This window comes from Schistocerca serialis, unplaced genomic scaffold (genome assembly GCF_023864345.2).
Source record: "Schistocerca serialis cubense isolate TAMUIC-IGC-003099 unplaced genomic scaffold, iqSchSeri2.2 HiC_scaffold_1362, whole genome shotgun sequence".
Classification (NCBI taxonomy): domain Eukaryota; kingdom Metazoa; phylum Arthropoda; class Insecta; order Orthoptera; family Acrididae; genus Schistocerca; species Schistocerca serialis.
The window spans coordinates 10,994,629-11,010,140 of NW_026047583.1; the positions used below are offsets into that span (position 1 = coordinate 10,994,629).

General features: G+C 42.7%; 1 protein-coding gene across 1 annotated transcript in view; it reads right to left on the reverse strand.

Annotated features, from left to right (window-relative positions):
- Positions 1-13,535, reverse strand: part of LOC126440357 (circumsporozoite protein-like) — a 155,611-nt gene extending 142,076 nt beyond the window's left edge. The window contains exons 1-2 of the mRNA XM_050090647.1: positions 13,455-13,535; positions 3,743-3,779 (exon numbers count right to left, since the gene is read on the reverse strand). Of these exons, the coding sequence (XP_049946604.1) occupies positions 3,743-3,779; positions 13,455-13,535 (118 nt within the window). The remainder of the gene's footprint in view (positions 1-3,742; positions 3,780-13,454) is intronic.
- Between the last annotated feature and the right edge of the window lie 1,977 nt (positions 13,536-15,512).

The window sequence follows — 15,512 nt, forward strand, 5'->3', positions numbered from 1 at the left end:
AAGGGTGCTAAATGGTCTTTTGGGAAGTGTAAACTTCTTGACATATGAAACAGCTTTGTTAAAGAACACACCCAGAACTTCTATAGGATTTTTAACAATCACCTAAAGGGCTACCAAGCTTCAAGTATTTACACTACTGGCCATTAAAATTGCTACACCACAAAGATGACATGCTACAGACTTGAAATTTAACCGGCAGGAAGAAGTTGCTGTGATATGCAAATGATTAGCTTTTCAGAGCATTCACACAAGGTTGGCACCAGTGGTGATACCTACAACATGCTGACATGAGGAAAGTTTCCAACCGATTTCTCATACACAAACAGCAGTCAACCGGCGTCGCCTGGTGAAACGCAGTTCTGATTCTTCGTGTAAGGAGGAGAAATGCATACCATCACGTTTCTGAGTTTGATAAAGTTTGGTTTATAGCCTATCACAATTGCATTTGATCATATCGCGACATTGCTGCTTGCGTTGGTCGAGATCCAATGACTGTTAGCAGAATATGGAATTGGTTTGTTCGGGAGGTTAGTACGGAACGCCGTGCTGGATCCAAACAGCCTCGGATCACTAGCTGTCAAGATGACAGGCATCTTATCTGCATGGATGTAACAGATGGTGCAGCGACGTCTCAATCCCTGAGTCACAACACAACAACAATCTGCATGAACAGTTCAACGATGTTTGCAGCAGCATGTACTATCTGCTTGGAGACCATGGCTGCAGTTACCCTTGACGCTGCATCACAGACAGGAGCCCCAGTGATGGTGTACTCAACGATGAACCTGGGTGCACGAATGGTAAAATGGCATTTCTTCAGATGAATGCAGGTTCTGTTTACAGCATCATGATTGTCACATCCATGTTTGGTGACATCACAGTGAATGGAAATTGGAAGCATGTATTCATCATCGCCCTACTGGCTTATCACCCAGCGTGATGGTATGGGGTGCCATTGGTTGCACATGTCGACCACCTCTTGTTCGCATTGACTGCACTTTGAACAGTGGACGTTACACTTCAGATGTGTTACGACCCGTGGCTCTACCCTTCATTCGATCCCTGCAAAACACTACATTTCAGCAGGATAATACACGACCGCATGTTTCTGGTCCTGCATGGACCTTTCCAGATACAGGAAATGTTCAGCTGCTGCCTTTGCCAGCATATTCTCCAGATCTCTCACTAATTGAAAATGTCTGGTCAATGGTGGCCGAGCAACTGGCTCGTCACAATACACCAGTCACTACTCTTGATGAACTGTGGCATCGTGTTGAAGCTGCATGGGCAGCTGTACCTGTACACGCCATCCAAGCACTGTCTCAATGCCCAAGCATATCGAGGTCATTTTTACAGACAGAGGTGGTTGTTCTGGGTACTGCTTTATAAGGATCTATGCACCCAAATTGCATGAAAATGTTATAACATGTCAGTTCTAGTATAATATATTCGTTCAATGAATACCCATTCATCATCTGCATTCCTTTTTGGTGAAGCATTTTCAATGGCCTGTAGTGTACTTCAAAGATGAAAATGGTAAAATAAGCAAATAACCAGACCTGTAAATTAATAAGAAAGTATTGTACTGCCAACATCTCTTGAACTGTGGACAAAAGAACTATTAGCTAGAATTTCCCTATCTTCATGGAAACACCAAAGCAAATCCAGAACACACAGCTAAGGAAATAAAAATAAAAAAAATAATAATAAATACTGTGAAAAACAAAAAAGCCAGTGGAGAAACTTATAAATTGTCCCAACCAAAAATGGTCTCAACTAAAAATGACAAACAAGTTCAGACCATATATTAATAAATATGGGGAAACTGGAAAAATGCCAAAAGAGTGGATAGTGACTCTTACCCATCCTGTGCACAAAAGTTGTGATGGGCATGATGTCAATAGTTGCAGAGATATATCTCTACTGTCACTTTATAGCTACTTGTGAGAATATCAGATTGGATTTAGGAAGGGCAGATCTTGCTCAGAACAGAAATTCAACATCATGTCCATAATTTGCCACACACTTACAAACTCTGAAGACATGGTTTTAACATTTACAGATTTTAAAAAGGCAATTGATTTGATTGACAGGGAAACACTAGACAAAGTGACTCAAGAATTTGGAATTAAAGCTAAACTACTTTATTCATGCAACACTCACAGACAATGAAGCAAAAGTACAGTTTTGGTGTGAAGTATTGAAGGTACTCTAAATAAAAATAGGTGTAATGCAAGGTGACAGCCTGTCTACATTCCTCGAACTTCATCCCAGAGAAAATAGTAAGATAATGCAAACAAAAACTGACAGAACACAAGGTAGCACCAGTAAGACTAGATGCTAAGAAAATAAATACTGAAATTCACTGTTGACCATTTGGAAATGATTATGCCATTCTAGATGAAAATCCAACAAATGTAGAAATACAAATCAGTCTCTCAAGAGAAATAGCCAACAAAGCAGCATTAAGAGTTTGTATAGAAAAAAAGCAAAATTTCTGACAAACATTAGAATGCCCCTATGACCCTAGAAACAGACACAGAGATAAGGAGGGTTAATGAATTTCAATATTTGGGAGAAATGATAAATGGAGAGAGCATGTGGTATAACCAGGAATGTTTACAACACAAGGTCTCTGTCTAACATTTTGAAAATATAGCACTACAACCCAGTAGCAAAGCCATGTGAATGTTTAGTGTTGAATTACAAATTACACGAATTTTAAGTCCTAGAAAGTGGAATCATTTGAAACAGTCACTGTGCTAAGAAATATAGAGGTATATATATTAGGAAGTGATGAATAACTAAATCACAACATAGAAAACATAGTTCAAATGCTACAGAAGAGTCTGAATAAAGGAGAAACTCCCCATACTAAGATGTGTGTGCATCCGCAAAAGATAATCTTATGCATCTGGTGGAACAGAGATTGTGTGGTGCTCTACAAATTGCTTTCCTGGGGTGTAATCTGCTCTGCTGACATTTATTGTCAACAATAGACCTCCTGCAGATGCAATGAAGAACAACAACCAGGAAGACTATGTGCCAGTCCACAATAACACCCACCAGCAATTGTGGCACCCAAATGGACCAGGCTATTTCATATGTCAGCCTGGTGGAAAAATACTGGTTTGAGGGAGAGAGGAAGGATTACAGGGACACTATCCTTCATTTCAAGACACAACAATGAGGTTTCAAATCACTGGCTGTGAATGTGGTTGACTTGTTCCAGTCCCCGATCATATTGGACATTTCGTCTTCAAGAATCTCAGCTATGTTGAGTGACAGTTGTATACATAAATATATTTATCTCAAGATGATGAGCCAAATATGTGCTATGACTACAGAATGAAGTGTGTGCGGTCTAAACATTGCTGCTTATAGTGGGGTGCTTATTGGCAATGATTGCTTACTTTCATCGAGAGCTATTTTTAAATGTCAGTTTGGTACTTAAAAATTTGTCTTCTTTTATCTTTGATCACATTTCCCTTACAGTCTACCACAGTATTCATTTTTTAACACAACTGCAACATACACTAAATATTATGCACTACATAATTAACATTTAGTGTCAACTTAAAGAATAAAATTTTGAACAACTGATTCACTGAAATAATTTAGCATACCACCAATAATGAATTAAAGCCAAAGAAGAAGAGTAAAAGGAAAGTACCACATAAGAAATCATTTACATGCTATTTTAATTGTATAATTAAGCTACTGAAGAAAGTGAAAATCTCACCTGCCAGTATCTCCTCAATGCGCAACTTTTTTGGGAGCTGCAAAAAATAAATAAGTAAATAAAATTAAGCAGTGTAATAACTTTACATCAACTGAATTTGAGTGTAAATCAAACACCTTGAAACATGGCAGTAGTATGTCATCTCACTGCAATGCTCATCTCTGTATTAGTAAGTTGCTAAATTAAAACAGTATTGGAGGTAACAAATCAGGTGCAGAGACAAACAGATAGATGTGAAAGTTTATTGAAGTGACATTTATGGAAACTGCATAATGATTCAAGTGAATAATCACAAAATATTTGACTTTTAATATAGCTCAGTAATATGAATTCACTAGGGTTGCCAGCTGCCACGTACAGCCATTGTCACAGAGCAGACAAAGGTGCAGATGAAATGCAAGTCAGCAGGGTGGGAATGCAGATCATAGCTGCCAGATGTTTAAAGGTTGGTGTAAGAATACTGGCAGTGACAAATACAGTATAGTTTGCAGGAATGAACACCCCTCAGCTATGACCTGGTGAAATAGTCCAAGGGATCATGGAAGGGGAAAGGAGTAATAGACTGTTATAAAATTATAGGTTGTCAGTCAGGAGGTAGGAGATGATATGTCACATATAATTCTGACAGTGTCTCCACTGTATTTCTGGTTACTGATCACCAGCAGATCCCTAACTTTTGAGGCTAGCTGTTCTAGTCCCATTTAGCAGAGATCACAAGTCATACACCACACAGTGTAGCGTAGTTGTGGTAGCTTAGGACTGTTAATTCATATGTTAATCACTTTCTTTTGTATTGGCAATGTGATGCTGAGAGGAACAGTACATTATTATTTCATAATATGTGTCAATTTATGGGCCAACTGACCTGTCCCAGAGTATTGCATCTTAGAATAATTCATCATCAGAGTTCATATGTTTGATTCCAGCATGCTATTACCTGTCCTGGAGCATGTTGAAAATGTTCTCCCAGATACTTAAGATAGAGGGCCATGCAACCCTGTTAGGTTGCTTCTAACTGATGCATGTAGACTGTTCAAGGTACAGTGTTGGTTCGAATCAAGAAAGTTATCTTCCCTCTATGTGAAAATATGTATTTTGTGTCTGTTAGCACACAGTCTGTTAGCCACCATACTAAAGTCATGAACTACTGCAGTCCAAGTGGCTGTAGCTGACTGCAATTGTGACAAATCTAGCGTTGTGCTATGTAGAAATGTATGTCTAATTTACAAAGAAGATAGTGCACATGTCTTGAAGTGGACAATGTGAAAGTGGAATCGATGATATAGGCATCACAATGCAAAAGTACTGTGACAGCTTAACATTTATTCATATTGGCACTACACAGAGGAACAGTGGGAGTGAGGAAACAGCATACCGGTATTGGAGTTCCAACATCTCCAAAATTTTATGTTGTGCAATGAAATGAACCACATGTCAATGTGGATACACAGCTTACCCAGAAAATTATCATGAACAAGTGTGGTACTCAGTAGTCATGAGTTAACATTAGGCAGTCGTTATATGTAGTTACAACTATTACAAGTAGCTAATAAAACATTTATACAAAAACCATCTGCAATGTAATTTTGGTTTCTGTGATGTGAAAAAGGGAAATCTTACTTCACTTGGAGGGGAAACAAAGTGTCAAAACTGAAGGCTTTAAAATAATCTGTAAGAGCACAGTTCGATAGAGCTACAGACAATGCATCCATACTCCATTTTTGTCACACTGTAGCATTTCATCAGAAAGATGCTAGAGCAGTTGATGTGTGCAATTTTAAAGCTTCTTTGTATTTTGGCCTGGTGTATCCTCTGTGATCATGACTAATAGAGATGGAAGGTGATGTGATAGCAGCAGCACAATGTGACCAATGTGAACACGTCCAATAAATACAAAACTGCAGATAAGAAAAGCTTGTGGAGTAGTGACATGAGCAGGGGCATAATTCGACTGGGGCAATGACATTCACAACAAATAAAATCAGAAAAATTGAAATGGGAACAAAAAGGGGAGTAATAGATGGAAGCAACATATCTTAATCAGGTCCACAAATGTCCGTAGTTTGCCGAGGGCTTACAGTAGTGGTAAGTAACTAATCCTATGGATGGGAAGTATATCGATTTTGGTCCAATCAGCTAGTGTCAATAGCTAATAGGATGGCAACTTAACTTACACCACTGCACTAATTCAAGAGAAACAAGTACTTTGTTCACTCTGTGAAGGCAGTACAGAATTGTCAGACTAGTCATCTGCACAGAAGATGCTGGAGGTGACTGCACTGATATCATTCCATGTGTGCACTGTGATATGATAATACTATGCCTCATACCAGATTTATGTATATGATAAAGAATTCAACAATGATGAGGGTATGAAGTGTCAGAGACAAGTGGCACTATGGTTACTTCCCACTCCTCAAATCTTTCGCTCCTATTGAAAGGTGCAGACTGTAAGGCAGATTGCCACTTAGTAAGGAAATTTATTGCATTCTCTTGCTACTGTTACTGACTAGGCATAATGACCAATTGTTGAGATCAGATGGCCTGTTAACAATGCTGTGCTTCATCAGGCTATGGAACAAGCAAGATGGAAATTACATGATGCAGTGTCCACAGTTTCATTTTTTCTCCTTTTCAGGAAGAGGAATTTGAATGCTGTAGTCCAGCCTACAGAAAAAAATTTGTCCAATGCAAACAAATATGTCATTCTTTACTATCCTATGCCCACCATAAGAAGAAGAGCGCACTCCATCAATTCACTACAACACACAGACCAGTTTCAATATTTAAACACTATTTAGAAAGTACAAGCCATTCTCATAGTCTCGTTCCTGATACTGCTAACATGGACTCCGTAATTTGTAAAAGAAATGTGTGTGTGTGTGTGTGTGTGTGTGTGTGTGAGAGAGAGAGAGAGAGAGAGAGAGAGAGAGAGAGAGAGAGAGAGAGAGAGAGAGAGAGAGAGAGAGAGAGAGAGTTAGAAGAAATGTTTTGATCATTTGTGGGCAAGTGCAGTGGATGGCAATAGAGGGGAAGACAGATGGATTTGAAATAACAACAAATAACTTTATAAAAGGGCAGTCTCAATTTAGTACTTTTCAGGTATATAGGCACAGAGGAAGCAAAGAGAGTGTAATATTCGAAACATTTAGCTGGAAGTAGTTTAATTCAGTTAAAAGAACAGCTATGCGGAAGGGGTTACCGAACCATAAGCCAGGCTCCCATAATCTAGGTAGGACTGAATTAACATTTGGTACAGCCGTAGGAGGGTAGACCAATCAGCAGCCCAGTTGTTGTGACTCAAGCAATGAAGAGCATCATGATGCCACCAGCACGTTTGTTTAAGCTGCTAAATATGAGGCAGCCAAGTCAACCAGGTATCTAAAACCAATCCCAGAAACTGATGTGTCTCCACAACAGCAAGAGGTTTGTTATCAAGATAAAGCCATGGCTCAGGTTGAACAGTGTGTCGCTGGCAGAAATGCTTAACGCAGGTCTTGGCAGCCAAAAACTAGAAGTCATGCACTACAGCCCAAGACAGCTGCATTTTGGAAAGCACCCTCCAACTGCTGTTCAGCAGCTGCAATGCCAGTGGAGCTATAGTATAGGCAGAAGTCGTCAGCATACAAGGAAGATGAGACAGGCATTCCCATTGCCAAAGCAAGCCCATTAACTCCTATCAAAAAGAGGCAGACACTTAATACAGATCCTTGCGGTACCCCATACTCGGGAACTCAGGAGGAACTATAGGAGGCCACAGCTTGCACACAGAAGGAACGAAGTGACAGAAAATTTTGTATAAAAATGGGAGGGGACCCCAAAAATCGTAACCATGAATCATAGAGAGGATGTGATGTTACCAGTCATATTGTATGTCTTCCACATGTCAAAAAAGATGGTGACCCTATGCTGATGATGGGCAAAGGCCATACATGTGGCAGACAACAGGCATACCAGATTATCGGTGGCAGAGCTGCCCTTACGAACCCACCCTGAGACAGAACCAGAAGGCACAGAAAATAAAATAGCCGACTCAACCTCTGGCTTATCATGGGTTCGAGCAACTTGCAAAGAAAATTGGAGAGGTTAATGGGGCAGTAGCTGTCCACCTCCAGTGGGTACTTGCCAGGTTTCAGCACAGGGATTACAACGGTTTCTCACCATTGTTATAGGAACTCACCCTCAACCCAGATATGATTGAAAAGGTCTAGGAGGCATCACTGGCAGTCCACTGAGAGGTGTTTGAGCATCTGACAGTGGATGCCATTTGGCCCGGGAGCCGTATCAGGGCAAGTGGCTAAGGCACTTTGGAATTCCCATTCACTGAATGGAGCATAGAACGATTCAGGGCGGCGCGTGTGAAATGAAAGGCTCTGATGTTCCAACCTTTCCTTCAGGGAGTGGAAGGCTAGTCGGTAATTCACAGAAGCAGAACTCTTAGCAAAATGCTCCGCTAAGTGGTTTGCAATCCTGCCTGAGTTAGTGCAGACTGTTCCAATCTGTGGAAATGCAGGTACGCTGACGGGGGTCTGACAGTAATAGTCACCTAATCTTGGCTCAGACCAGCAATGGAGAGGTATGGAGGCCAATGGTGGAGTCATGCATTTCCCACCACTCCTGCTTGCATTGGTGAATCAGGCAGCAGGCTTGTGCACAAAGCCATTTAAAGGCGATGAGGTGTTCCAATGAGGGATGCCACTTGATACGCTGGAGTGCCTGCCCGAGATCTTTTTTCACCTCAGCTACCTCAGGCGACCACCAAGGCACAGTGCTCCACTGGGGAGACCCAGAAGAAAACGGAATGGCACATTCTGCAGCAGTAATGATGCCGGTGGTGACCGAGAGAACCACCACATCAGTGGCGTCATTGGAATGAGTCTCAATAGTGGCAATGGAGGTGAACAAGTCCCCGTCAGCCTTATTCATAGTCCATCTCCAGGGGAGCTGCGCAGAGTGATGCTGTGGCTGTGACAGAAATATTGGAAAGTGATCACTACCACACAAGTTGTCATGCACACTCCACTGGACAGATGGTAATAGGCTAGGGCTGCCGCTGGTAAGGTCATCGGTTGAGTACGTGCCTTGTGCCACACTGAAATTTGTGAAGGCACCATTATTTAAAAGAGAAAGGTCGAGCTGTAGCAATACTTGCTCAAAGATGCAGCCTCAGCCTGTTGCCACTGATCCACCCCATAGAGGTTTATGGGCAGTGAAGTCGCCCAGTAACAGAAAGGAGGCGGCAATTGGACTATCAGTGTAGCCAGGACATGCTGCAGGACATCACTATCTGGCGGAAGAGAGAGACTGCAGAGGTTTTTCACACCTGAACGGTGACAGCCTCTAAAGGCATTTGTAGAGGGACAGAGTCGCTGTAAAGGGACTGATCGAAATAAATGCAGACGCCACCAGGTACTCTGTCATAAGCTGCCCGGTTCCTGTAATAAACCACATAGCTATGGAGGGCAGGGGTTCTCATCACCAGAAACCAAGATTACTGAAGAGCAATGCAGAGGAAAGGGTAAGGCTGAGAAATTGTCTGAGCTCAGCAATATGGTGGAAAAAACCACTGCAGTTCCACTGGAGGCTGACATTGTCCCTGGCTGAGAAAGGCGTGAAGGGACCGAAGAGGGAGATTATGCCACTGGGTCACCTGCTGCCACCGACTGAGCACCTGTGTGAGTGACACCCATTGTATCAGTGTCAGGCGAGATCTAGGTCCTTAGCGGATGCCAGAGTCTCTACCTCGTCCTCAGACACAGAGCTTGTAGGTTGCGATGGGCTAGATGCAACCACAAGTTCCTTCATCTTCGAGGTGTTCTTTTTGGATCTTTTTCCTTGTCCCTTGGGTTTCACCAACTGGGAGGGCTTCACCAATTCAGTCTCTGGGATGGAGGGCGATACGTAGCCCTACAACCAGCTGCTTGTGGGCACTTATGCCATCGCTGGGCGTCATCCTTCCCACTTGTGGAAACCTGGGAGGGGAGGGACCCAAGGGACCCCTTGCAAGAGAGAGCAGCTGAACAAGTTGGACATTTCTCTGGCTTAGAAGCAGCGATGGACATCTCCAATTAGTAGTGGGGGGGGGGGGGGGATGCGTGGGGTGGGGGTGGGGGGGGAATTGATTGCTCCCAAGGTAGGTGGAGCAGGAGTAACAGGGCAGGGTGAGTAGTGCCCCCATGGGTAAGGGGGCATTTGGACTTATTCGGCTTGGTGAGCCGACTGAAATTCACTGAGCTGATGGGGCTATCATAGTTGATGTTGCAGCGGCATATGAGGATGTCATTCGAACAGGATGGAGTCGTTCATATTTCCTCTTAGCCTCAGTATAAGTCAGTCAGTCCAGTGTCTTATATCAATGATTTTCTGCTCCTTCTGCAAGATCCTGCATTCTGGTGAGCAACGTGATTGAGGGTCTCTCCAGTTGACACAGATGGGAGGCGGGGCACATGGAGTATTGGGATGTGATGGGCGTCTGTAATCTCGACATGTGAGGCAGAAAGTACAGCAGGAAGACATATGGCCAAACTTGCAGCACTTAAGGCACTGCATTAGGGGAGGAATAGAGGGCTTGATTTCTCAGTGGTAGACCATCACCTTGACCTCTCCAGTAATGTATCACCCTCGAAGGCCAAGATGAAGGCACCGGTAGAAATCTGATTACCATTCAAACCCCTATGAATGCGCCACATGTAACGAACACCTTGACGTTCTTAATTGGCGTGCAGCAAGTCATCAGACTGGAAAGGTGGTCCTTATCGAAAATAATACCCTGGACCATATTTAAACTCTCATGGTGTGTTATGGTAACTGAAACATCCCCAACTTGTCACAAGTAAGTAATCTTCGAGACTGGGCCGAGAATGCCATTTTTATCAATACTAACCCAGAGCACATTTTGGACAAGCCCTCCACCTCCCCAAACTTGTCCTCTAAATGCTCTATGAAGAATTTAGACTTTAGACTCCCCTTCAGCTTTCATATAAACTAGCAACCAGAGTGAATAAGTGTCACTGCCATCCTGAGACACTCCTCCCACAGTGTGACCAGGGAGGGGAATGATTTGGGATCATATTTCTGAGCATTGAATTGTGCCCAAGAATGCTTAGAGACTGCTGGTAGATGGCCACCAGCAAGAGATGATGTACCACGCTTCATTGCAGGTCATCTGCCCTGATGGCACCCACTCCGACCACAGGCCCTCCCCACGCGCGCCACTCAGCAACAGCAAGGGCCACTTGGCAGGATGGCCATTGCTTGGAGACCCAATACCCCAGGGAGATAGGCCTCTACTCCTTGGCATATATGCGGAGTTGGCGCAGTCATCAGCAGAGTGATCCCTGTGTTGTAAGGAGGCGACAACCAACAGGGTACATGGCAGTGCCACCACAGTTGACTGGCTACTATGCTGGAATTAGGTGCAAGGAAGTCCATAGTCATCAGCTCCACAAAAAGCAACACTGCACAGTGCATGGTGGAAATTGCACCTAGGAATGTATCCTCACCCAAGAGATGGGGAACTAGCGGAACGGCAATGCAACGATGAGAAACCTGGATAAAGGTATCTATGCACAATGGGCACAATGCACCATGTAAGGTGCCCTTCCCCAATTGGTTCGCTCTTCGCAAAAATTTGGAAAAATGGAGGTCAAACATGAGAGGGGACCATCACATATAGGCCGAAGCAGTTGAGACTCCTCTTAGTTGCCTCTTATTACAGGCAGGAATACTGCAGGCCTATTCTAACCACAGGGGCCCTTGAGATAAATTTGTATAGCTTTAACAATACCTGTTCCTACCAATTAATAGTAGTTGTCTCAATGGAGGATACCTAGAAATTCATGAATGTGCAAGATGCACAACATGCATTGATGGAAAGTAAATTCATCTGCATTCTTCATATGTTTGCTGAATCCTGCACAGCTTACACTGGAGGACAGGCCATTTGGGCAAGAAAATTCCTATAAATGTTTTCAACATTATTGGCATCATGCGGGAGCAATCAGAACTGGGTCAATATGCTATTTCTTATGTATAAGTCAAACAGCTTTGACAATGCCTCAGTTACCGTCATCCATTCACCATCAAAACCAGAAGGATATCACAGTGAAGCAGACATCAGCAGTTTGGTTTGTACCGAGGGCATGAGTGATGACAGCCAGTGGTGTATTTGTTCATCTCTGTTTATTTGGTATGTTTGTCACTAGTAATTAGGGCCTTGCTGGTGTTCAAAGCCCTCCCATGACATATTCACTCCTCTGTGCCCCAAACTATTGTTGCTATGATGGTCCATCGCAAGACTGCTCGCCTCACCATCATCTTCCTGATCTTCCCTTTCTCATTGTTCCTTTTTGGAGCAATTAGTCTGTTGTTAATTTGCTTGTAGATAATTGCACATGCATCCACATGATATACAGTATGCTAGAACTCTAGTTCAAGTCAAACAATGTGTGACCTGAATAATATTGTAAATCCTGTGAAGAAATTGGACATCTCTTCCCATAAAATAGTGTGTGCACGTGTACTTCACAATGTCTACATTGTACTGGGTCATACAGAAGCATGGTATTGGTAAGTAAAGTAATAGTATGGCACTTGTGACCGATGAGACCTGTTGGAATATAATAAAGTATTTTGTTGCAACATTTTCCTTACTGAGGCCAGCGACTGAATGATACTGTGAATCGTTGGTTTCACTGTTTCTATTCTTTCCCATGATGATTGGGTTGTGTTCAACAAGCAATATAAAAGTGAAAATCCATCCTATGTCTACATCAGTAATTGCACTTCAACATTGGTCTTGGACTGTTGACTGGAAACTTGTTGGCTTGTTGGATGAGTCATCTCAAGCTGTATCAAGGGGATGAAAGTGTATAGTTATGGAGACAACCTCACAAATCCATAGACCCTACATGACAGGAGGTGGAACCTCTGTAATGGTGTGGGGCATGTGCAATTTGAGTGATATTGGACTCCTGATATGGAAATGCCACGTAGCTAGGACCTTCCATCATGTAGACAGTTAGCCTGGTGCAAGTCTTGCGAGTTGACGCCACTTTGGAGACTTGTGTTTTGATGGGGACGAAATTATGAACGTAAGGACAACACAACATCCAGTCCCTGAGCAGAGAAAATCCTCGACGCAGACAGGAATCAAACCCGGGCCATTAGGTATGATACTCTGTTGAACTGACCACTCAGCAACCAGGGACGGACACGTCTAATATGTCTAGATATGATCGACAGGTGGCATGTACTTAAGAATCCTGGCTGATCACTTGCATCCAATTATATCCAGTGTACATTGTGCATTCTAACAGACTGCAGTGATTCCAGCAGGTAAGTGCGACACTCCACACATCCGGAATTGCTGCCAAGTGATTCTGAAAACACTCTTTTGAGTTTAAACACTTAGTCTAGCCACCTCATGTGGGTGTGAATCTCATGGGTGCCCAACAGCAAGGTCATCATGATAAAAAGTGTCACAGGTGCCTTTTTTGCAAGGACACAGTTTCCCAAAAATACAGAATATATAATGACTAAAATTAAATTGGGTTTGATTGGTTAAGTCACACAGTAGAACAACACAGCAACAAGAAAAAGGAATGGCTGTAGTTTCACCATAATTTCAGCTGTTCATGGTACCAGCACATCAAGGCCATATACACAAATGTTACAAGAACAAACTAGTGTTACAGGCAGTTGCCACTACTACCCCACCACCACCACCACCACCACCACCACCACCACCACCACCACCACGCAATATCTCTGGCTGCTCAGGCCAGACCAACATATTAAACAGAATTAACAATCGATAGTGGAGCAGAGCAGGTAAAGGGACAGCCCTGAACAGGTTGAAGAGGAGGAAACAGTGCAACTTAGCGGAGTGTGCAGGGACTAGATGTGGCAGATGAGGCTATCTGGTGTAGATTTGTGAGGGAGAGAGGGAGGGAGGGAAGGAAAGGAAACGGACCAGAAAGGAAAGGAGCACATAAAAGGAAAAAAGGGACTGGTTGGTTCACTTGCAGAGAGCCATGCACAGTGGGGATGTGGCTTGGGAGGAGATGATAGGACAATGGGGAAAGGGTGGGATGGGGTTGTTTGGAAGAAGGGGGGCAATAGGTTACTGTAGGCTGAGGCAGGGATGGTTTCAGGAGCAGGGAATGTGTTTTAAGAACAACTCCAGTCTTCAGAGTTCAGAAAAGCTGGTGGTGTATGTGACAACACAGATTGCCTGTGTTGTGAATCAGCCATTGAAATTGGGCACGTTATGTGTAGCTCCATGTTGTGCAGGGTGTTCCACGTTCCTGTAGTAGGCCATGTGTCACATTTACAATGAGCAGCAATCTATCTCTTCTGTAACTGTTGACATTGTAAAGTAAGTACATTCTGACTCTTTAATTTAAAAATTCATAGCAATCCTCCTATGGTACTAGCCAGTCAATTTCTCTCTCTCTTTGATGGGCAGAAAAGGTGAATTTATGAACTTAATAGCTTTTCCAGTGTAAGTAACAGAATTGTTCATCAAGTGGCCCTTACTTAATGAATACTAAATTCAGTTAGAATTTGCCGAGGAAAATAATGATGCAAGCAATAAATAAATAAATAAAAACAAAGGCTCCATGTCAAGTTGATAATGCAATGTTCAACTTCATTTTACAGGTCATCCTCATTATCAGGACAATTGACGTTGCTGTATCTTCAGAACATAAAGCAATAAATCCTTAAATTTCCTACTCCTCTCACTTGGGTACCATTACGTTCTGGTTGGTTTTCCAAATACGTTCTCTCATAAAGTCTAGGTGTTTTGATTCTGTGGTACACACATATTTTGGATTTTGCTGCAAACCATATGAGTTTGCTGATGTTCCTTCTTATACAAAAAAAAGACTTCAAAATAACTTTTGTCCGCTATTTTGAGCTGTGCGCTGTAGTGGTTTACTTTTTCATTTTTTGCTATGGTTGTGGAGTAGATAAATTACCATGCAATGCTCTAGTATGTGTACTAGACACTGTGGACATTTATCCGTCATTCTTTGGTAGGTCTGGGAGATTACCTGGGAGTATCACTGCTACAACTTTGTGACTCTGGCTAAAAATGGGGGTGAGATGCAAATACAAGAACTCCACAAGAGAGTTCTCTTCGACTCTCTCATCTCCATTCTCCACAATCCTACCTACACATCATGGCCCTGTTAAGCTGAGCAACCCAGTGGAAGGTTGGGTAACAAACCCCAGCAGGAAACTGGGTCAGCAAGCTGACAAGATGTGGAGCATGGTGGAAGGCAATGGGAAACCACTACCAGAAATATTTCCCTAGATATTCATGGGATGGAACTCTTTGTACAATATTCCAGAGGTAAAGCTCCCCCTCAATTGCCTCTCCAAGAGGCGAATACAACAAGGAGTCCAGAGATTAGGGCAAATGGAAAAAGGAAGGAAGGAAAAGAAGGAAGACTTATTTGGAATTTGTAGTTGGAATGTTTTAATCCTTCTCCAGGAAGGGGAAATTAGAAAACGCCAAACACGAAATGACAAGAAACAAATTGGATGTACTCTGAATGTGTGAGGTGAGATGGGGTGGTTGTGAAAAACTAGAAAGTGATGACTTCTGATTGTACTGTTCAGGTCAAGATAAAAATGGAATGAATGAGGTTGAAATTTTGACAGGTGGAGAACTGGAGGACAAGGTTATCGAGGTTGAGTATGTTAGTGGAAGAATATTGATGATGGGACTGAAAGAGAAAAAGAAAGACTTAGTAATCATCCA